The 23446-nt window shown below is 35.3% G+C and overlaps 1 protein-coding gene across 2 annotated transcripts in view; it reads left to right on the forward strand.

Moving 5' to 3' along the window:
* The window catches only part of rab28 (RAB28, member RAS oncogene family), a 49965-nt gene that overhangs the window by 4672 nt on the left and 21847 nt on the right, over positions 1 to 23446 (forward strand). For both annotated transcript variants that reach the window (XM_059035573.1, XM_034034085.3), the window contains exons 2-4: positions 10679 to 10775; positions 14724 to 14812; positions 16107 to 16236. In XM_059035573.1, coding sequence (XP_058891556.1) covers positions 10679 to 10775; positions 14724 to 14812; positions 16107 to 16236 — 316 coding nt within the window. The remainder of the gene's footprint in view (positions 1 to 10678; positions 10776 to 14723; positions 14813 to 16106; positions 16237 to 23446) is intronic.

Below are 23446 nucleotides of genomic sequence, written 5' to 3' on the forward strand. Positions count from 1 at the left end.
ATTTAACTTTTTTTTTTGGTCATCTGGGCTTTTAACAAAGAAATCCCAAACAGCAGAGGGTTTTCAATACATTTCTTTCAATACAGCTTATGCTATACAGTGCTTTGCTGTCGAGATGGCGAATGAAGAAATTAAAGGTTTGCCCGTGGATAATGTTGTTGAAGCTGACACCCTGGGATCATTCAAGAAGCTGCTTGATCAGATTCTGGGATCAATAAGCTACTAACAACCAAACGAGCAAGATGGGCTGAATGGCCTCCTCTCGTTTGTAAACTTTCTTATGTTCTTATAACATGAGCTGGAGCAGGGAGGGGCGGACAGTGCTCAGTTTTCGAAATTAAAATTATTAGTGTTAGTGCATATTTTGTATGTTTAAAACATATTCTACCATAGCACTTCTTTTACACGGTCCTGTACACTAGCTATTTAGTATGCATTTTCAAGGCTAGAAATTAACTTTAAGGCAGTAGTGAGGATTTGCTACCTGCCTGGAAAGTAGGTAGTAAAATGATCTTATTCGGTAGCGGTTTATTTGACTAATAATTATATATAAAAATTCTGAAAATAAACAACTACCTCATGTTTTAATTAGACTGACTATCCCAAAACTATCTCAAACTATCATATTTAAATGTATTTATTGAAACCACCTTGTGCTCAACTAAGTAATGGAACTAATGCAATTCCTTGTCGAAATGTATTTTATTTTATCCTTAAGTTCTACAAGAATGCAACCATATCTGTCGTCTAAGCATTTGATATGCCATCAGTATGGTTAACCAGGTTATGTTTCATCGGTGCAAATTAAGTGATATGAAATGATCCTCTTGACTGAGATTTCGGTAACTAACAAATCATACACACCCACAAAGACAGCGATTTAAAAAAAAAAAAAAAAAAAGTAATGTGTGCTACATTGTTGTTGAATCCTGCATTGTATGATCTTATAAATTATAAGGTTACAATCACATCCAAGCTGTTTTGAAAATGTTCATATATATGTCAGCTCGCATGGATATTTTTAATACTGTACAATTTTGAAGCAATTAACTAAGTAATAACAGAATAAGGGATATCAACCAAAAAAAAAACAAAAAAAAAAACACGTAGGGTTTGTTTTATTAAACCGTGACATTAGTTAGCTATGTGTGTAAGTTATAGTTTGTATAACATTGTTTGTTAAAGCACTAAACAGAATTACACAAGGTAGTGATAAAAACAGATAGATAAATGAGTGCACCTCAAGATTTTATTTAGTCTACTATTCGTATTGAGAAAACAAGGAAGCCGTTACTTGAATCATGGTAACGTTATAGCTAGCTGCTTGCTCCTTTTTTTTCTGTAGTCAGAAAATAATAATTTTTTATCTACCTATTTGTTCAATTTTAAAGTGAGTGAAACAAGAGTTAACATTATAACAAAACCGGAGCAGCCATTCTCCAATAAAGGGTGATCGGTATGTACAACTATTATTATTATTATTATTATTATTATTATTATTATTATTATTTATTTCTTAGCATATGTGAAAGCTATAGCGAACGAAAGGGTGGGCGCGGCTGGAGATGCCTAATGAGTGCTTTGTTGATATGCAGGGCTTTTTAAACCTGTTTGACTGTGGGAAAAAAAAAACTTTTAAACAGCGCGTCTGAAATTAACTGCTTGTGTGAAAGTAAATTGGACCTGATGCGCCTTAATAAATGGACTGCAAAGGGTTAAGTCTACATGGGATATCTAAACATACTTTAATATAGAAAACATACATGTTTTTAGTAGAAGATGGTGTTTTAAGTTGTATATATAAATGGAGAAACGCACAAAACGATTGGCTTCCTATACATACCGTCCTAAAGTGCTTATATGAACATCTGTAATCCCAGTTGGCATGGTGGATGTACTCGCACAGCACCAAATACTGCACTAATAATTCAGATTGCTCTCCAATTTAATGTAGCACCCTGTTCAAATCTCTGATCCTCACTTCTACAATAAAAGTCCCCACTCACCAGTCTTTGCATTTCAGGAAAGATAAAACGTCATATCACAGGTTATACTTTTTACTTGTAGATTATTTTGTGACGCTCCATGTGAGAACTTGCTCTTAAAGTTATCTGATTTGTTTTAATTATGTTTTACACCAGATCTCATGAATCAAATATAAAGATATCATACAGCATTCACTGCATACCATACAGTAATACTGTTATCTATATACATTTTTCAATAACAAAGATATTTAAAAAAATACACGTCACTGTATTACTTGCCATCATTGTTGTTTACTGTTTGTTTTGCCGTCAGGCACTGGACATACAAACCCATTAACCCTTTGTGGTCATATGTCGGACCAGGTCCAACATTACAATTTTCCCTTACCGGTATGATGTAGGACTCTGTCCGACATCATCAAAAAGACGTAAAACACAGGTCTCTCATCGTTTTTTATCCGGAAAAAGCCGAGAAAACCATTCAATGGCCGAGTGAGACTGACAGGAGCCGAGAGAATCCAAAAAAAAAGGGGGCTATCTGAGCAATACACATAGCCCCGGCACCACAGAGATAACACGGACATAAACAAACAAGATAACTGCTTCCGCATCCAGTGCTCAGAGAACATCACGGACATTTGCAGAGTTTTTTGAGATGTTATAGTAATAAAATAATGACTTGGATCGCATTATTGAGGAGTTTGGTGATAAAATGAGTGATCAGGAGATGATTTATCAGTATGCACGACTATGAAGAGGTATGTTAAAAATACAGTGAACAAGGGGCGGGGCTGGAGATGCAGTACTGTTTTACTGTGAAAAAAAATACTTTTAAAGTGCGTCTAAAATGAAATGCGCATGTGAAAATAAATTGAAACTGACGTGTCTGAGACTCGCTGAATAAATTGACCGCAAAGGGTTAAACTACTTTGCACCTGGATTATAATTGTCTGTCTGTTCATTGATCACTTGCACCTGCGCACTGTTAACCACTGTTTGCCACAATTACACAAATCTTTTTAATGTTAAGTATTTTTTGTTGTGTATTCTGCTTAGAGATAAATGTTTAAAAACATGTTATTCTATGGCCTGAGGGACCTTACAATACTTCCTAAAGTTTTGTTGAAAAATATTGATATCTAGGCAAATTACAAGACATTGTTTCACCTGAGTGATTGCAATGACTCAATACACGTTTATTCTCAGAGTCTTTGAAGCAATAATGGACATTACTCACAATTATTTTCACAAAATAAATATTTATTAATAAAATAAGTTATTCATTCCATTATTATTAGTAATAAGCACAAAGAAAAACTGACCTGACAAATTTAGTTCATGAAATAGTATCTGCTTATATTCACTTGTTTTTTTTATCTTTACAAATGTTGTAAAAAAAACTAAAATTATATATATAATATACAGTGCCTTGCATAAGTATTCACCCCCCTTGGACTTTTCCACATTTTGTAGTGTTACAACCTGGAATTAAAATGGATTTAATTGGGATTTTTACCATTTGATTTACACAACATACTTAACACTTTGAAGGTGCAAAATATTTTTATTGTGACACAAAAGTTAATTAAACAAAAAAGACATTTGTTGGTTGCATAAGCATTCACCCCCCTGAGTCAATACTTGGTAGAAGCACCTTTGGCAGCAATTACAGCTGTGAGTCTTTTTGGGTAAGTCTTTACCAGCTTTGCACATCTGGATCCTGCAATTTTTGCCCATTCTTCTTTGCAAAATTGCTCAAGCTCTGTCAAGTTGGATAGGGACCGTTGGTGAACAGCAATTTTCAAGTCTTGCCACAGATTCTCAACGGATTGAGGTCTGGGCTTTGACTGGGCCATTCTAAGACATTCAGGTTCTTGTTTTTAAACCACTCCAGTGTAGCTTTGGTTGTGTGTTTAGGGTCATTGTCCTGCTGGAAGGTGAACCTCCACCCCAGTCCCAGGTCTGGGGTGGACCTATATGGTAACAATATCCTGGGAGACAGCCAGCATGGTTTTAGGAAAGGGAGATCATGTCTAACTAACCTACTTGACTTTTTTGAGGATGCAACATTGAAAATGGATAACTGCAAAGCATACGACATGGTTTATTTAGATTTCCAGAAAGCTTTTGACAAAGTCCCGCATAAAAGATTAATTCTGAAACTGAACACAGTAAGGATTCAAGGAAATGCATGCACATGGATTAGGGAGTGGTTAACAGGTAGAAAACAGAAAGTACTGATGAGAGGAGAAACCTCGAAATGGAGCGAGGTAACCAGTGGAGTACCACAGGGATCAGTATTAGGTCCTCTGCTATTCCTAATCTACATTAATGATTTAGACTCTGATACTGTAAGCAAACTCGTTAAATTTGCAGACGACACAAAAATAGGAGGAGTGGCAAACACTGTTGAAGCAGCAAAGGTCATTCAAAATGATCTAGACAGCATTCAAAATTGGGCTCTAACAAACTCTGGCGGCTTCCAGAAACAGGTGTATTTAATCTGAGATCATGTGACACTTTAATTGTACACAGGTGGACTCCATTCAACTAATTATGTGACTTCTGAAGGCAATTGGTTGCACCAGAGCTTATTTAGGGGTGTCACAGCAAAGGAGGTAAATAATTTTGAAAATATGTAGATTTTTTTCCCCACTTCGACATTGTGGACTATTTTGTGTTGATCAGTAACAAAAAATCCTAATTAAATCCATTTTAATTCCAGGTTGTAACACTACAAAATGTGGAAAAGTCCAAGGGGGGTGAATACTTATGCAAGGCACTGTGTGTATGTGTGTGTATATATACACTACCGGTCAAAAGTTTTAGAACACCTCAATTTTTCCAGTTTTTATTGAAATTTAAGCAGTTCAAGTCCAGTGAATAACCTGAAATGGTACAAAGGTAAGCGGTAAACTGCCAGAGGTTAAAAAAAAAAAGTTTAGGTTACCAAAAACTGAAAAATAATGTACATTTCAGAGTTATACAAAAAGGCCTTTTTCAGGGAACAAAAGGCCAAAATTCCTACAGGTGTCCCAACTTTTGTTGATTACTTACAAACCCTCTGTCTGTATAAAAACAGTGTTGGAACAGACTGTGTTACTACACCCTCTTAAGCATTATTTGGACAGTATTGTACTGCAGTAAGTAGTATATTGCTCTCATAATGGCGAGAAAAAGGCAATTAACAAAGGAAGACAGACAGACCATTATAACCCTTAACCCTTTGCAGTCCATTGTCAGACTGGGTCCAACATTGCAATTATTCCTCACAGGTCCTTTGTCGGACTGGGTCCGACATCATTATAGCAACGCAATAAACGGGTGTTTAGTCGTTTTTTCTCCGGAAAAAGCAGAGAAAACCATTCAATTGCTGAGTGGGAGCGACAGGAGCCGAGACAAGTCAAACAAAAAAAACAAAAAAAATGGCGTCTCTCATGAATAGTCATACATGGTATCAGGTATCAGATAACGGGGGCGAAGTAAACAAGTTGGCTGACTGAATCAGCGCACAGAAAACACAGACATTTGCAGAGCTTTTTTGAGATGTTATAGTAATAAAATAATGATTTGGATCGCATTATTGAGGAGTTTGGTGATAAAACGAGTGATCCGGAGATGATCGATCGGTATGTACGACTATTATTGTTATTTATTTCTTACATAGGTGAACGCTATAGCAAACGAAAGGGTGGGGCGGGGCTGGAGATGCCTAGTGAGTGCTTTGTTGATATGCAGGGCCATTTAAACCCGTTTGACTGTGAAAAAAAATACTTTTATACAGAGCGTCTAAAATTAACTGCGCGTGTGAAAATTAATTAGACCTGGCGTGCCTGACGCGCAATTAATAAATGGACCGCAAAGGGTTAAAAGTGTAGGTCTTTCCTTCAGAGAAATTGCAAAGAAAGCCAAGGTGTCAGTGAGTACAGTTTCCTACACCATCAAAAGGCACTTGGAAACTGGAGGAAACTCTGACAGGAAGAGGTCTGGCAGACCCAAAGCCACAACAGAATCAGAAGACAAGTTTCTGAGAGTCAACAGCTTGCATGATAGACGGCTCACAGGACAACAGCTTCAAGCACAGCTTAACACTGGTCGAAGTAAGCAAGTCTCAGTTTCAACTGTGAAGAGAAGACTTCGAGCTGCAGGTTTGACAGGTCGAGTAGCAGTAAGAAAGCCTTTGCTAAGATGGCAAAATAAGAAAAAGAGGCTTGCCTGGGCCATGAAGCACTGCCAGTGGACTACTGAAGATTTGAAGAAGGTCTTATGGACCGATGAATCAAAATTTGAAATCTTCGGTTCATCACGCAGGGTTTTTGTACGCCGTCGAGTAGGCGAAAGGATGGTTCCTCGGTGTGTGACACCAACTGTCAAACATGGAGGAGGAAGCGTGATGGTCTGGGGCTCTCTTGCTGGATCCAGAGTCGGCGACTTGCACAGAGTGAGTGGCACCCTGAACCAAAACTGCTACCACAGCATTTTGCAGCGCCATGCAATACCCTCTGGTATACGCCTAGTTGGTCAGGGGTTCATCCTACAGCAAGATAATGACCCAAAACATACCTCCAGGCTATGTCAGAACTACCTTAGAAGAAAAGAACAAGACGGTAGGCTTCAAGTCATGGAATGGCCAGCACAGTCTCCAGACTTAAACCCCATCGAGCTGGTTTGGGATGAACTGGACAGCAGGGTGAAAGCAAAGCAACCTACAAGTGCAACACATTTGTGGGAACTTCTGCAACAGTGTTGGGAAGAACTTTCCGAACAATATTTGATTTCCATTGTAGAAAGAATGCCACGAGTGTGTTCGGCTGTTATATCTGCAAAAGGTGGCTACTTTGATGAGTCAAAAATTTAGATTAAATTTTGTAAAACAAAACGATTCCATGATTTCTTTTTTATCTCCAATTGTTTACTTGTTCTATGCTTTAATTTCAGAGTACATTGAGACATTAAACTGCGTAAATTTCAATAAAAACTGGAAAAATTGAGGTGTTCTAAAACTTTTGACCGGTAGTGTGTGTGTGTGTATATATATATATATATATATATATATATATATATATATATATATATATATATATATATATACAGACAACCTTTAGAGGCAATCACTGCAATCAAACGTTTTCTGTAGCTCTCAATGAGACTTCTGCATCTGTTAACAGGTAGTTTGGCCCACTCTTCCTGAGCAAACTGCTCCAGCTGTCTCAGGTTTGATGGGTGCCTTCTCCAGACTGCAAGTTTCAGCTCTTTCCATAGATGTTCGATAGGATTCAGATCAGGACTCATAGAAGGCCACTTCAGAATAGTCCAATGTTTTGTTCTTATCCATTCTTGGGTGCTTTTAGCTGTGTGTTTTGGGTCATTATCCTGTTGGAGGACCCATGACCTGCGACTGAGACAGAGCTTTCTGACACTGGGCAGTACGTTTCGCTCCAGAATGCCTTGGTAGTCTTGAGATTTCATTGTGCCCTGCACAGATTCAAGGCACCCTGTGCCAGGCGCAGCAAAGCAGCCCCAAAACATAACCGAGCCTCCTCCATGTTTCACTGTAGGTATGGTGTTCTTTTCTTTGAAAGCTTCATTTTTTCGTCTGTGAACATAGAGCTGATGTGACTTGCCAAAAAGCTCCAGTTTTGACTCATCTGTCCAAAGGACATTCTCCCAGAAGGATTGTGGCTTATCAATATGCATTTTAGCAAATTCCAGTCTGGCTTTTTTATGTTTTTCTTTCAAAAGTGGAGTCCTCCTGGGTCTTCTTCCATGGAGCCCACTTTCGCTGAAAAAGCGACGGATTTGGCAGTTATCCTTGGTTCTTTTTCTACCATTCGCACTATCCTTCTGTTCACTCTGGGATCGATTTTCTTCCTGCGGCCGCGCCCAGGGAGGTTGGCTACAGTTCCATGGACCTTAAACTTCTTAATAATATTTGCAACTGTTGTCACAGGAACATCAAGCTGCTTGGAGATGGTCTTGTAGCCTTTACCTTTACCATGCTCGTCTATTATTTTCTTTCTGATCTCCTCAGACAACTCTCTCCTTTGCTTTCTCTGGTCCATGTTCAGTGTGGTGCACACAATGGTACCAAACAGCACAGTGACTACTTTTCTCCATTTAAATAGGCTGAATGACTGATTACAAGATTGGAGACGTGTGATACTAATTAAAGAAACTAATTAGTTTGAAATATCTCTATAATCCAATTATTTATTCTCTTTTCTAAGGGGTACCAACAAATATGTCCAGGCCATTTTAGAATATCTTTGTAGAATAAGCAATAATTCATCTCTTTTCACAGCTTCTTTGCTTTATTCTATGACATACCAAAGGCATGGAAGTATACATGATAAAATAGCTTTTAATTTCATCACTTTTCAGGAAGAATGAAGCATTATTTCAAGAGCTGTAAGGGTACCAACAAATTTGAGCACGTCTGTGTATATATATATATATATATATATAATATATATATATATATATATATATATATATATATATATATATATATATATATATATATATATATATATATATATAAACATGAGACAGAATAAATGTTCTAATATAACGGTCAAATACATCCTTTTTTATCTTTATTTTTCAATTCAAGCAGAGCACAGGTAAAATCGATGCTTAAAAAAACAAACAAAAAAAAAAACACTTTTTATGAGAAGTCTCATTTAGAGAAACCTCTATCATATTCGACATGCTACAAAACCAAGGTTACCAACATTCTAATTGAAATAATGTTTGGTCACAGCGAAGCTATACCTAGATATAGATCATACACAAATGTTTTAAAAATGTCTCAAATAAACTGTAGAAAACGCAGCATATAAAGTGTATTACATATACTTTTATAGCATACATTTACAAGTAAAAACAATATGCACAGACAAAACAAAACATTAGATAGTTGAATAGAACTAACTTGCACTTATTCCGAGCTCCGCCCCTCTCCTTAAGCACAGCTGGACTTACTGGAGGTAAGGCAGACTGGCCCGCTTTGTCCTGCCGCGGAGACTTCTGCTGTCGATCAGGGTACAGATGAGATGATTTCTTAAATTTATTATCTTTGGTAAAAAATAAAAATTGCAAGTGGTTTTACCGACGGTTATCCTATATAAATTTATTTCAGTCAAAGTCATATTTTTGGGGAATTCGACGTTTAACAAGCTTTACCAATTACAATCGAAAAATAGCAAGCCTAATTATAATGTAATGAGCAGGTTAACTGATGTGACACATTCTGCATGGCTGCCGCACTGACCATCTGGGAGGTTCTGGAGAAGTTAAACTAGTGTTGAAGAGACACAGGAATTAAAAATGAAGGTGCAGAGTGCAATTATTGTGCTAGGTGAAACAGTGTTTTTAAATGTCAGTTTTACTAACCAATGTGTATAGAACTTTGTTAGTTTTTCAAACTGCACTTAAAAAAAACAAAACAAAACAAAAAAAATTACCTTCACTACCTAAAACAAAAAAAGAAAAAAAAATACTCAGCAGTGATTCTTTTTTCCAGCAAATGTGTAGCTTCTAAAAACTGTTTAGGACCTATTTTGCACTGGCTGAATGATACATTACATTAAGCTTAATTTAAAGGTGAAATGTTATTGTTCTGCTTTATTAATACTCATTAATGGTATTTTTCATTGAAAAGTCATGACTGCATAAAATATATTTTTCTCTTTGCAGATTTTAGGACGTTTTATTGCAGATTTCCATGGGGGCTAATTAAAATTGAACAAAAATGGCCAATGCCTGGCATCATCGCAGGGAACTATGTCCTTGCAGGCTCGAATCTAGGCTGCTAAGTCTAGCCCCCCCCCCCCACACTTTGGCCTTGATTTAAGCTTAGTGGCCTTGGCGCCCTTTACAAATGTATTGAACTGAAGGCCTTTTTGGCCTTGCCCTTTTTGTTGGCAATTTAGAGCGCTGGTATTAGTTCTGCACAACTCCACTTATAGAGACAGAAGCTAATATAGAACATTTAATGTATTCATTTTTTTTTTTTTTTTTTTACAAATGCACTACATTTTAAAATAAATAAACAAATAAATGTCAACCCTCTATTACCAGATTGGTGGTTGATACATGAATCCCATGTAATTTGGAAAATGTTTTCAGGATGATGAGTGTGTATAAAGAAGGCATGAAGGACTGTGTTACGTAGCAGAACCAATTCCCACGCACACAGCGAGGGAGCATCTTGATCACTGTACAAAAAAGCTGGGCTCGTTTACAACAGCTGTTATCTGTTGACCTCATTTTACCTTCAGGGGTCAAAGCCTGTTTTTTTTCTACATTTTGACCACCTTGTAGTGTGGTTGCTTCATGGGAGTTTTAAGCATATATTGTTTCAATTTGAGCTATTTACCGCCTTTCTAAGACAGTTTTAGAAGTTAGCAATGCTCTAACAGGCTAAATTGTGACTAAATTCTTGTTAATGCTCCTCAGTGCACAGCAAACACACTTTAATTTCAGAACTTCACATATTGACTGATTGTGCTGAGTCCATAACACTGTCAAACCTGTTAAAATCCTGCTTTAGTTGTTCTTACAATGAAGTGCTATTATGTTTATTTTATTATAGTGTTATTGTTTTATAAGATAATTGCTTGTAGGAAGCACACTTTTATTGAAGAGCAAGAAACTCTGCTAACCACCCTCCATGTTTTTTTTTTCAGTCTTCATTGGCTATGAGATTTGCACAAGAGTCTTTTGGAAAACAGTACAAGCAAACAATAGGGCTGGATTTTTTTCTGAAAAGAATATCTTTGCCAGGTAAGAAACATTTGAGTGAGGTCAATTTTATTTTAGTCTTTCAGGCAAATTATACAAATGTTTCACTTGAATATTTATTTATTTTTTACCTGCAGTTACTGTCAATTTACAGTTTAGTATTGTACAATTTTAAAGCTTGCTTACAGTGTTCCCTAAATAATAATAATAATAAAAATACTGTACATAAATTACCCAATTTGTATTAATTTCTGCCTGCTCGCTGTATGTATGTTTTATGAAAAGAACAAGTTCCTTTCAGCATCAAGGTAAGTAATGTTTTAAGTTCTTCCAAGTATTTAAATCAGAGTTAATAGTCTTTATTTGTCTTTATTTTAATACTTTTTTCAGAATTAGTACTAATGCAACAGCATGAAGTTCTAAAGAACAGTGGTATTTGTGCTTATCCACAAATTCACACTTCCACTGGAAAAGACGCAGTGTATTTCTTGAACTCTGTATTTGTGATTAAAAAAACAAATATATGATTTTTGTTTAAGCCAATGTGTTGAAACATCTGACCAGATTACTTATTCTCAATTAGATCAAAGGGAAAATAAAGCAAGATATCATATTTTGAAGCAAGTGCAAAGGCACATTTTCTGAAGGAAAATGAATTACTACAATAAAATCAGCAATACAATACTATGTTTTTTTTTTTTTAAATTGGATTATTATTATTATTATTATTATTATTATTAGTTTTATTTAGCAGACACCTTTATCCAAGATGACCTACAGAGACTAGGGTATGTGAACTATGCATTAGCTGCAGAGTCACTTAAAACAGCGTTTCACACGAAAGACAGAGCACAAGGAGGTTAAGTGACTTGCTCAGGGTCACACAATGAGTACGGGCTGAACGGGGATTTGAACCGGGGACCTCCTGGTTACAAGCCCTTTTCTTTAACCACGGGACCACATTTTGTGAAAACTTTTTAGGATTAATCAAGTTTAAAAGTATAACTTTTAGCTAATAATAATAATAATAATAATAATAATAATAATAATAATAATAATAATAATAATAATAATAAATAATAAATAATAATAAACTTTGTTTTATTTAGTGCTTTTCATGTACAAACATCACAAAACACTGTACAGTTCAATAAAAAAGACATTCAAATTTAGAGATTTAAACATTAGGAAAAGCTACTGTATAAAAGTATGTTTTAAGATGTGATTTAAACATTTCTCAGTCTCAGTCCATGATCAACCCAGAAAGAGCATTCCACAATCTTGGTGCATAACTGCAGAATGCGCTGTCACCCATTGAATGTAGCCTTGTTTTTGGAATAATTAAAAGACCAGAGTCCATTGACTGAAAATTGTGAAGGAATATAGTTGTGTATTAAATCTTTTTAGCATAGAGCCAATCCGTTTAGGGCATTATCAACACAATTTTAAAATCAATCCTAGACTTGACAGGCAGCCAATGCAAGGATGCCAAAACAGGAGTTATATGTTTGCAGGATTTAGATTTTATTTAAACCTGAGCAGGCGTATTCTGAACGTACTGCAGCCTGTTGAGAACCCTCTGAGAGACACCAGCAAGCAGAGCATTGCAGTAATCAAGTCTAGAAAAGACATAGGCATATACTAACTTCTTAGCATCAGACAAAAACAGAATAGAACGTAAATGAAAAAATGATACCCTGGTAACATTCCGTACATGTGACTCAAAAGGCTAGACTATGGTCAAAAATAATACCAAGATTTCTCATTTCAGATCTAGACCAAATCTCAATATTGTAACCAATCAGAGAAGAGTGTTTTTACTTTGATACTTTATCTACAGCATTACTGTGTATGAGAGTACATGTAACATTTTGGGTGTATATTGAAAAATACAAAGCATTATTTTTGTTTGCTTTGTTTATTACGTAGTGACTAATGCTATACTTGGCTTCCTATTCACTGCATAACCAAGGTGTTCTAAAAGATTTATCGGTTGTTAATGGATCCTATGACTGGTTATGAATTAGTTGTGGAAATCTTACAATTTGATGAATAATGTCTCGGTAATCTATCAATATTACATTGAAACACTGCATTTTAAAACATTTTGGATGTGTCTTGTTTAGGTAAGGAAAAGTGTGTGGTACAGATTAACCATTAAAACCATCAAAGTTATCAAGATGCATATACATCTCTAGTTGTTAAGGGGAAGAACCTTTATAGAATAAGGAGCGGGGTTATGTAAAATATAGCATTTTACATCCCCACATGTTGCTACAACTGTTTAAATAACATACCTGTCATTTTTCTTTAACATCCTGACAACTTTTTACACTTTCAAGTCTGTTTCAAAGCTCTTTTCAAAATGTCTGCTCTAGTGCATTGGGGTTTGAGATCTGCCCTCTAAATCACTGCAGGAAGAGCGATTAAAAAAAATAAAAAAAAATAATATAACAAGTGCTCTGGCTTTTCTGTTCCGTACCACATCATGGATCGACATTGCTGTGTTATCTGTTAGACAACGTAGGCAATAATCCCTGCACTACCAGTGCACTAGAGCAGACATTTTGAAAAAAGCCTTAAAGATATAGGCTAAGTGTAAAAAGTTGTCAAGATGTTAACAATCAAAAGAAAAAAATACAGGTACGTTATTTAAACAGTTGTAGCAGACACGTGAGGACGTGTAACGATATATTTTTCCGAACCCCACTACTTACTCTTTAACTCTTATATATAATTTTTTTTTTTTTTTTTAAATCATGGCTCAGTCCTAAAATTCTAGGTGATGCAAAACTTTTGGCCATAGCGGTAGTGTATTCTTTGCCTTTTTTCATTCTCAGGTTAATTTTTATAGCAGGATCATATTCACTAGGTGTCCAGTTATATTTAGTTATTGTAACAGAGAGGCATCAGCGTCTGAATTTATTGAAGAAAAATAACTCTAACTCTATTGCAGATTATTTTACAACAGATGCATTTTTTTATATTAAATGCAGCTTGCCGTGCTGTATAGTCTAGATGCAACCACTGTGAAGATTTTCCTTCCTTAAAAATTGTGAGTCAGCAGGGTCTGCTGGTTTGAGTTCACTGTCAATCAGGCAGTCTACTCATGCAGTTTCCTAAGATCTACTGTAAAATACTTCTAGAAGACCTTTGGTTACTGTCCAGTAAACAGCTTTCCTGTGAAAGGATATTTTTGACTTACTAGCACAAAAAGTGGCCAAGCCAGTGTTTTTAGTACCATTTTGGCTGCACAGCACTTAAAGCAAGATTGCCTGATGAGCCAAATATACTTTACAGTCACTGCTGTATCACAGTAGTGGTTGAATATTATTATTATTTGTTTATTTAGCAGACACCTTTATCCAAGGCGACTTACAGAGACTCGGGTGTGTGAACTATGCATCAGCTGCAGAGTCACTTACAATTACGTCTTACCCGAAAGATGGCGCACAAGGAGGTTAAGTGACTTGCGCAGGGTCACACAATGAGTCAGTGGCTAAACGGGGATTTGAACCGGGGACCTCCTGGTTACAAGTCCTTTTCTTTAACCACTGGACCAAACAGCCTCCACACAGCAGATAAACTGCTTACTGTGTAGTCCCTTTATTTTTGAAGGAAAATAAATATTTATTCAGTTCTTTCTTACTGGACAAAATCTTTTAAGATCTTACATGGAGTCCTTTACCTTCTTTTCAATATAGTAAAAACACCATATCAAGGTTAACTGGTACTTCTTCATAATACAGAAAAATAGTATGCTGAAGAAACTTTTGTGAAACACTATTCAAATAGAAAATGGAATTTCATTTCTTAAACATTTTTACTAAAATGACTGTAAATGCTACCTTACAATACGGGCCTTTTTGACACTGCAGACACCAACTCATTGGCTTGTATGGTCTTGATTGACTAATTTTGTATGTTGTGTAATAAAAGCACAATTGTTGTATTTCATATTGTATTAGTAACCAGAAGTTCTTTTTACAGGAAATGCAAATGTTGCACTACAAGTGTGGGATATTGGAGGCCAGACATTAGGAGGAAAGATGCTGGATAAATACATTTATGGAGCTCAGGTACTATAAACACAGTAATTTGGCATGGCTTTAAAATAAAGAGATGTGAAAAACTGATGCTGCACAAAAAGTATGTTTGTAAAAAAATGCACTGATGCCTCTTTTCCTCTGTACAACCGAGCCGCGCCGGGGCCGTACTGAGCCCTCACGGTGCGGTAAGGAGAGCCCGGGTTGTTTTTCCACTGCAGAGTCGAGCAGTGGAAAAATGTTCTCATTTCTGACGCACGACTGCAGATCTTCCTGAACACTACTATCTGCCCACAGAGAAACTAAAGCCTGCACTTCCTCAAAGTCCCAAGGCTGTACTTTTCTCTCATCACACTAGCTGCCTGCCATGTTGCTTGTTTGGCTTTCTGGACTGTACTGACTGATGCAACATAATGACGAAAATCCTTTACTCCGCCCCTGGCCCGGCTTTGCTCCGAGCCAGATTCAGATGTCTTGTGAGGCCAGAGTTTCACGGTTTGGTTCTCGCTCGGCTTGAAAAATAGCCAGTGGAGAACCACCCATACCCGTACCGTACTGAGCCCTCACGGGTCAGATGTGCCAGTGGAGAAGGGGTATGAGATATGCAAAACACTGCAGCAGACCGTTCTTTATTATTTTACCACCGTAGCCCTTATGAAAACTCAAAGCGCCTCTGGTGTTTTTCTTTATAAGTTTAGTGTGATCTTTATAAACAAGATAAAGTAGATTTATATATTTGTGGTGTAGAGAAATTATTATTGCATCTAGAGCAATGCGTCTGATTTTGTACTGACAGGTCACATATTAGAATGGCTACGTTTACAAATATACTTTGCCTCTGTGAACCGAAGTCTATATGCTCAAATTTTCTGCAAATTCTAATTCGAAAATGGATATTTCCTTTAAATAGATAGGTATAACAAAGAAAGTAAAAGGAAAATATAAGTATAATGTGTAGAAGTTTGTGTAAATTGACAAATAATAGATATCACTGCATTTTTATTAAAAACCCATTTGAATCCGAGGTAGTAATTTGGATTTAAAATAGAGTAACAACTTTGACAATCTAATTATAACCTTTTGAAAAGTAGCTCTGATCTGCAATTATTTCTGACTTGTACATATATTAACTGGGTTTTCTAGAGCAGTCACAATGTGGATTTGTTGTTGCTCTGTTCCTGTTTTTATCCATTATTAAGCATGACATCACACTTGTGCTGCAGTGGGGCACTTGATAAATGGTCGAATCCATCCTCAGTGATTGGGTTTAATGAAGGAGCAGTGAGAAAATAATCCTAAAGTCACTGTGTTCCTTATCCCACTTTAGGGTGTGCTTCTGGTATATGACATCACAAACTATCAGAGCTTTGAGAATCTTGAAGACTGGCACTGCATGGTAAAGAAGGTTAACGAAGAATCTGAAACTCAGCCTGTAATTTCCTTGGTGGGAAATAAAAGTAAGTTTAAATATATATATATATATATATATATATATATATATATATATATATATATATATATATATATATATATATATATATATATTTTACTATTTTTGACATTCTTTCAGATAATTGTAACTTTTCAAGCTTGAAATGGACAAATTAAACTGAAACTGAATATAAACTTTTATATTGTGGACCTACAAGGGGGCAAAATACATTTCTGATTGTTATTTACTATCTGCAATATGATGCATAACACTTAGCTTTTAACATCCAATAAAAAAGAGAGGCTTTATTTTATATGAATTGAGCCTGTATTTGTTCGGTTTTTAACCCCCACCTCATATAGGATGCTCAGTACTATCGGTGCATTTATATTTCTCATAATCTGATTCATAAGCAGGCTACTCATGTGTCAAACCAACATTCTCCCTAGATTTATTGTAAATAGAAATTAACCCAGGTTGCATGGGAGCTACACACATCTTGATTTATGGTCATGGATCATGGAGTCTGGGGCACTGGTTATCTGTAGCTCCTTCATTTGATGGATGAACGATTTCTGCTCCAGAAAGGTAGAGATATTAACCAGATCCATTTGCAAATAAAGACTAATAACTCTGATTTTTAAACATTCTTCATGACAAATGAGGAAGCAAGGAGAAGAGTGCATCAACTCGAATTAAAAATGTTGACTGTATGTTCTGTTAGCCTCGATTGATTGTTACAGAAGTGGTATCTCTACACAGGAAACTCTGTTCCGTTACTTTGCGAAGTTGAAAGGTTATGTTTTAATGTACGTATTAATTTGTGCCCCCTGCTTCTGAAAGTGATGCATTAGCTTTGCAATTTACAGTGAACTCTTGTAGATTTCGAACAGCAGTCTCTACAGAATCATGTTTATAAACTCAGTGCTCCTGAACATACTCTATTACTCCAAGGATAGAAACCTGAGAAACATTTGTGTGTTTTACTCCTACAGTTTGAAAAATACCACACAAATTGCTCTACAAGGAGCAATCAATTATGATCTGACACCTTTTAAATCCTTGAACCTTCATACAGACTTATTTTTCAGTGGCCATGAAAAGGAGTTAGTCTAGATATCTTAAGGGAATAGCAGACACAGACGTTAGTATTTTAGTTGCCTTCAGAGTAGGTACAAACTTGTAACTTAATGTAGAATACTTTGGGGGTACTTTTTTCAGTTTAGTGCCCTCCTGAAAGAAAGAAAAGTGTGCTAGGCCTAATTAATAGCTATAAGTTACAATGTGCAATGTGCAATATTGGAGGGTCTTTAAAAATATAAATTCAAGCCTTGTCGTCCCCAGGAAATAAAAAATCTGCTTGTGCAGTCCCTTACTGTATGTATTTGTTTGTTTAAAATATCTTTATATTTATATATATATATATATATATATATATATTGTAAAACTTCAAATAATCGCCGGTCTCCAATACTCAGCGGGTCTCTAAGTGCAGGGGGCTGCTGGGAAATATGGTAAATAGACGCTGGGTCTCTTTTAAACTCTGGTTATGAATAATAATACGATGCCCGTCATACTGAATGTTCCAGCCAATACACAGACATGGCTGTATAGCGAGCTTACCAATTTGTTTTTCAACAGCGATGAAGAGACCCTGAGGCTCAGGATGAATGATAAGAAAACTGAATTTAATTTATTTTAAGGTACACGTAATGCATGAGTGTGTTGTGGGCCAACAGTGTGAACTTATTTTTCGTATTAACACAGTATTTCATGTGGTTGTTTTGCAATGAAGATTTGTTGCTAGTTAATTTCTCATCGATTGTCCATGCTTACCAATGTACACGTTTGAGTGGGAACAATAAATATAATATGTGTTAATAAAGATTATACTTATTGCTTTTATTATATTTTAAAAACACTTTTTTATTGTGCTGCAAGCCTACCTTAATACACGCCTGTGTTCCAATATTTACAGGGCTGTCTTTAGTGGATTTTACTGTTTTTCTTATTATTACAATACAAACTGTTATTACCCACTGACACAACCTTTTAATGACGTTGCTGGAATGTTGTAATTTACCTATGTCGTTTCTATAAGGTTGTGTGCAGGCAGCTTTTTCATGATTGCTTCAAAGTATTTGCAGATGTTAGTGATCTTACATAACAAATGCCGATTCTCAAATAGTCACCAGTCTCCAATAGAGAGTGACACGGGAATGAAACTTCAGTCCTGTCCTGTCAAAAATAATCCAGTCCCATCCCATCCCGTGATAAACAGAGATCAACTATTATATGGAGGTACAGATATTTTCGTATTCATGTATTATATATATATATATATATATATATATATATATATATATATATATATATATATATATAATAGATAGGTAGGCTAAAAAAAAAACTCAGATTGTCATTGTATGAGGTTGCTGCTTTTAAAAATGTGTAGTATTTACTAAGTAAGTTTACTGTGTAAACATCAGTTCAGTGTTTTATCTACGTTTACGTTTTTAAATAACAGTATTATTGAGTTGAGCAGGCAGCTGGGCCGCCCTACTTAGACAGTGAAATCACTCACTTGTTCTGCACTGGAGCTGAAGCGACACGACTATTCTCTTTACTTGCAATGCCTGTATGTGTTTTTTCAGTATTAATTAATTCGTTCAAGAACTCTTTTGTCATATGAGTGCATTACCCCACGCCTCCACACCAGTAATTATTAATAAAAGCAGAAGCACTATATTATTATTATTATTATTATTATTATTATTATTATTATTACAAAAATGGAAACCCGGGATTTAAAAATAAAATCAATTCCGAAATCCTGGGAATTGGATTCCCCACTCCAGACCTATTGAGTGTGTTTATATCATACAGCGAGTGCCCATCAACAAGCTTTAATTGTCTTACAGCTGATTAACACGAATAGACTACTGCACTAAACACTTCAACATGTAAGCATTTTGCTAAAAGTCATTTTTGATTGCCTATGCCAATGTGCTTATTCTGGCTATATTCAATACCACACAAAACACTTTTTAAAATGTTTTATTATTATTATTATTATTATTATTATTATTATTATTATTATTATTATTATTATTATAATGAATTTCTTAGCAGACACCCTTATCCAGGGCGAATTATAATTGTTATAATATTGAGTTTCAATATATACTTTGTGTGTGTTTTTTTTTTTTTTAGGTTTGTTTTACTTTGTAGTTAAGTCTTTGTGATGTTAATACTAACCACTACTGTTGGTATACATCAGAATGTGACGTTCATAAAAAATTTATCAAAAGCACATTCCTTACTCTCTCTCTATATATATATATATATATATATATATATATATATAATTTTTTTTTTTCGAGTTAAGGTGGGAGAAAGCATTAACTATAGAATTATGGGTAAAGCCAATCAAATCGCGTGAATGTCGCCAAAAGGCTTCTACATTCACAGCGTTTTAAAAATCAGAGTACAGCAACTGCAGACCTGTTTCGCCCTGTTTGGTCCTCATCAGTGCAGTGTAACTGTACCCTGACCTAGTGAAAAGCTCAGACTTCCCAATTCAAATTGGATTAGCACATAACTGAATTTATAACGATGTATGCCGTACGCAAAGTTATGCAACTTTATACATTTTCCCCTGATCTCTGTGCATTTGATGAGACTTATGTATACCTAAACTCAACATTTTATTTTGATATTTGCATTTTATTAATACTGACACTTTTCATTTGATCCCAGCCTCAGATGTCATTTGTCAAAGGTGCATAAACTAGTGTCGCTCACTGTCAGACCACTTACAGTGCATATGCCTCAGTAGCACAGCACAGGCTAGCTGGCAAGGTACTTTTTTTTTTTTTTTTTGTTATTACTGTATGTCAGAATACCCAATGGCTGCAAAATAAAACAAAACAAAAAAACATCTTAAAACAACTTAATTCATGATGCAAAACTGTAAATATATTATAATTCAAGTAACAGTTTTTTATATATATATACTTCAGGTGCCAGTGAACTGTCCAGCACTCAATAATAATAATAATAATAATAATAATAATAATAATAATAATACATTTTATTTATAAAGCACCTTTCCAATCCCAAAGACGCTTTATAAATAAAATGTATTATTATTATTATTATTATTATTATTATTATTATTATTATTATTATTATTATTATTATTATTATAGAGTGCTTGAGAGTTCTCTGGCACCTGAAGTATATAAAACACTGTTACTTGTAGGCAAGATTAGCCACAGCATGTGTGAATACTGTATATTCAAGGCCTGTATATGTATGTATGTATGTTTGACAGTCTGCAGTGTTGAGTGAAGTTATCTTCACAAGATGGTGAAAGTGATCTACTGTTTAGAGCAAAGTTATCTTTCCCAAACCCATGTGCAAGTCAGCAGTGTTGAAATAGAAAAAAAAATAATTAAATGAAGTGTGACATAGTAAAGCTGGTGCCTTTCTCATATTTCTTTACACTGTTATTTGTATTATTTCTTCAGGGTTACAATGGTCTCTACTGCATTGATCAACACATACCCTCTCTATGTTGGACCCTTAACAAGGATCGCTTTTAAAAACATTAGTCACATGATGCATTTTGCCACCAACATTGTTCTCAATGTTTACTTACTTGGCAAAGTAAAGCAGAATATTTAAAGAGCCTTGTAAATCTGCCATAAATCCTGTCTGTTCAGTGTAGACAGCACATTTTTTAATAAAGAGGTGCTAATAATCCCAGGTTAAAGCTGAATGCGCTTCTGTTTTTGGTTTAGTTGAAAAATGTTGTTTCTGGCTCTGGCCTTCATACTTAGGTCTTCTTATAACAAACTAAAGGCTTTTAATTGCACCTTTGGGGATAGTTAGGCTACAATAGACATATGGTGGACAAAAGCCGAGTCTAGTAAGTGAGGTACTATTATAAACAGGAGATGTACACGTCAGCAGTGTCTGAACTGCCCAGGGAGATACCCACAGCTCGTTGTGTAGAATTGTCATATACAGCATAGTTTTTTTTATTGCAAATTTTAAAAGCAGTATTTCATATGAAATGTACCATATCAATTTTTACAGTATCCATATACATTTTTCTTGTTTATGTCAAATTAATTGCAAAAGCAGTAGGCTGTATACTGAAAGAGTATCTCTTGCGTATAATTCTTTTGTCTTATTGGCATTGCCTCATTTTTAAATAAAAATTCAAACGAGAGCTTTGGTCATGGGTAAGTATGATTCAAAAGCCTCCCCCATATAAATAAAATAGATACAGTCTGCCTCTTAGGACTTATGGTTTGATGTGAGTCATTCGGAGGGAGGCTTTACATGTTTATCTTATATTTGATAACCAGCTTAGGCTGCATGTATTGTTTTCCAAGCAGAGTTTAATTTCTGACTTGCCAGGACAACAAAATATTAATATTAGGAACATTCTAAGCTCTGCCCCTTTGGTAACCTTTAGGTTACAGAGACAGTGAGAAAACAGGATACATTGCAAGTTGTGAATAGATTACTGTAAAAATTCTAAATGTAAAGAATATTTAGATAATGATCAGAGTAATCATGACAGAAAATACTATGTCCCCCAGTGTAGGAGCGCCGGTATTCATTGACTTGAATACTTCATGTGGTTGATGTGCTTCACCAAAAGGTTAAGTATTAATGGAAAATGTTCACAGCCATGTTACTAAAAAAAAAACATGTTCCTTGTAAGTTTTCTTTGATTTTGCATTTACAGTAACATTGAATGTCTTCATTCATTAAGCCATCCATAAAGCAAATATTGTTGCACATGTAGCGGATAATACGTCTTTTTAAGACAGCTTGTGTGGTATGTCACAGATCATTAACTGCACATAACCACCTGACTTGCGGCTGTCTGGAAGCGTCATTACGGTAAAATAGTCTTTTATTCCTCTGTCACTACAGAACATTGATTTGCAAGAATGTCCTTTCTTAGCCACTGGATATACATTACGTAAAAGGTGCTGTTATACATCATTAGCGGTTACCTTTAAAGACAAGATATCAAATGGTAGCAACTGACTTTGACTATATATATATATATATATATAAATATATATATATATATATATATATATATATATATATATATATATACCCCAATGGAAATTTATAATTTCTAGAAATTTCTCAAACTAATAATTCTAGGAAAAATCTTTTGTATCAAAAGTTTTGCATTTGTGGATGCAAAAAAAGTTTTTTTGCAAAACTCCAAAAATGCTAATTCAGAAGTATTCATACCCTGACAAGGAAAATTAAATTAATAGCTAGTTAAGGCACCTTTAGCAATAATAACCTCTTTTAAACAATTAGGATATTTGTCAATGAGCTTTTGGCATGATTCTTTAGTGTTTTTTTTCATTCTTCAACATAAAATTGTTCCAGTTCATTCAAATTCTGAGGACTTCTTTGGTGCACAGCCTTCTTCAACTCATACCAAAGATTCTCAATCATATTTAGATCAGGGTTTTGACTAGGCCATTCCAAAACCTTGATTTTATTTATTTTATTAACCATTCTGAAGTAGATTTTGATGTATGCTTTGGATCGTTGTTGTGTTGGAATGTCCAATTGCGCTTTAAGCCAAGTTTTTCAGCAGAGGGTTTCAGATGATTGGCCAATATATTTTGGTGTGCTATGGAATCCATTTTACCATATGCCATTAGAGGAAAAACAGACCTATAGAAGGATATTACCACCTCCATGCTTGACAGTAGGTTTGGTGTTCTTTTCTTTGTACGCGTCAACAGACTTTCTGCAAATGTAATGATTATCAGCGTGACCAAATAGCTCGATTTTTGTTTCATCACTCCACAAAACCTTTGACCAGAACTCATATCTATCATTCAAGTGCAATTTTGCAAACTTTAAGCGATTGTCCTTGTGTCGTTTTCCTAAGTGAAATTTAATCCCTCCCCTATCCAATGATATGTTTCAAGCCTGTACTGCAAAGTACAGTGGTCCTGTAAGTCATTTAAACGAAGTGTGTTTTTTATCATTATTTACACGATCAAGGCCCTAGAAGCCCACTTCAGTATGATCGTGTTGACACAATCCCGGCCCTTAAAGGGTTAAGGTAATTGTGCTGAAGAACTGTGTATTCTACTGTAGTTGGCAGGTTGTATGGAATTGATTGGTGTAAAACCAAGAGGTTTTCCATCAACTTCTCTGATTGTCTTGGATGG

The sequence above is a fragment of the Acipenser ruthenus genome, chromosome 1, assembly GCF_902713425.1.
Source record: "Acipenser ruthenus chromosome 1, fAciRut3.2 maternal haplotype, whole genome shotgun sequence".
NCBI classification, from domain to species: Eukaryota; Metazoa; Chordata; class Actinopteri; order Acipenseriformes; family Acipenseridae; genus Acipenser; species Acipenser ruthenus.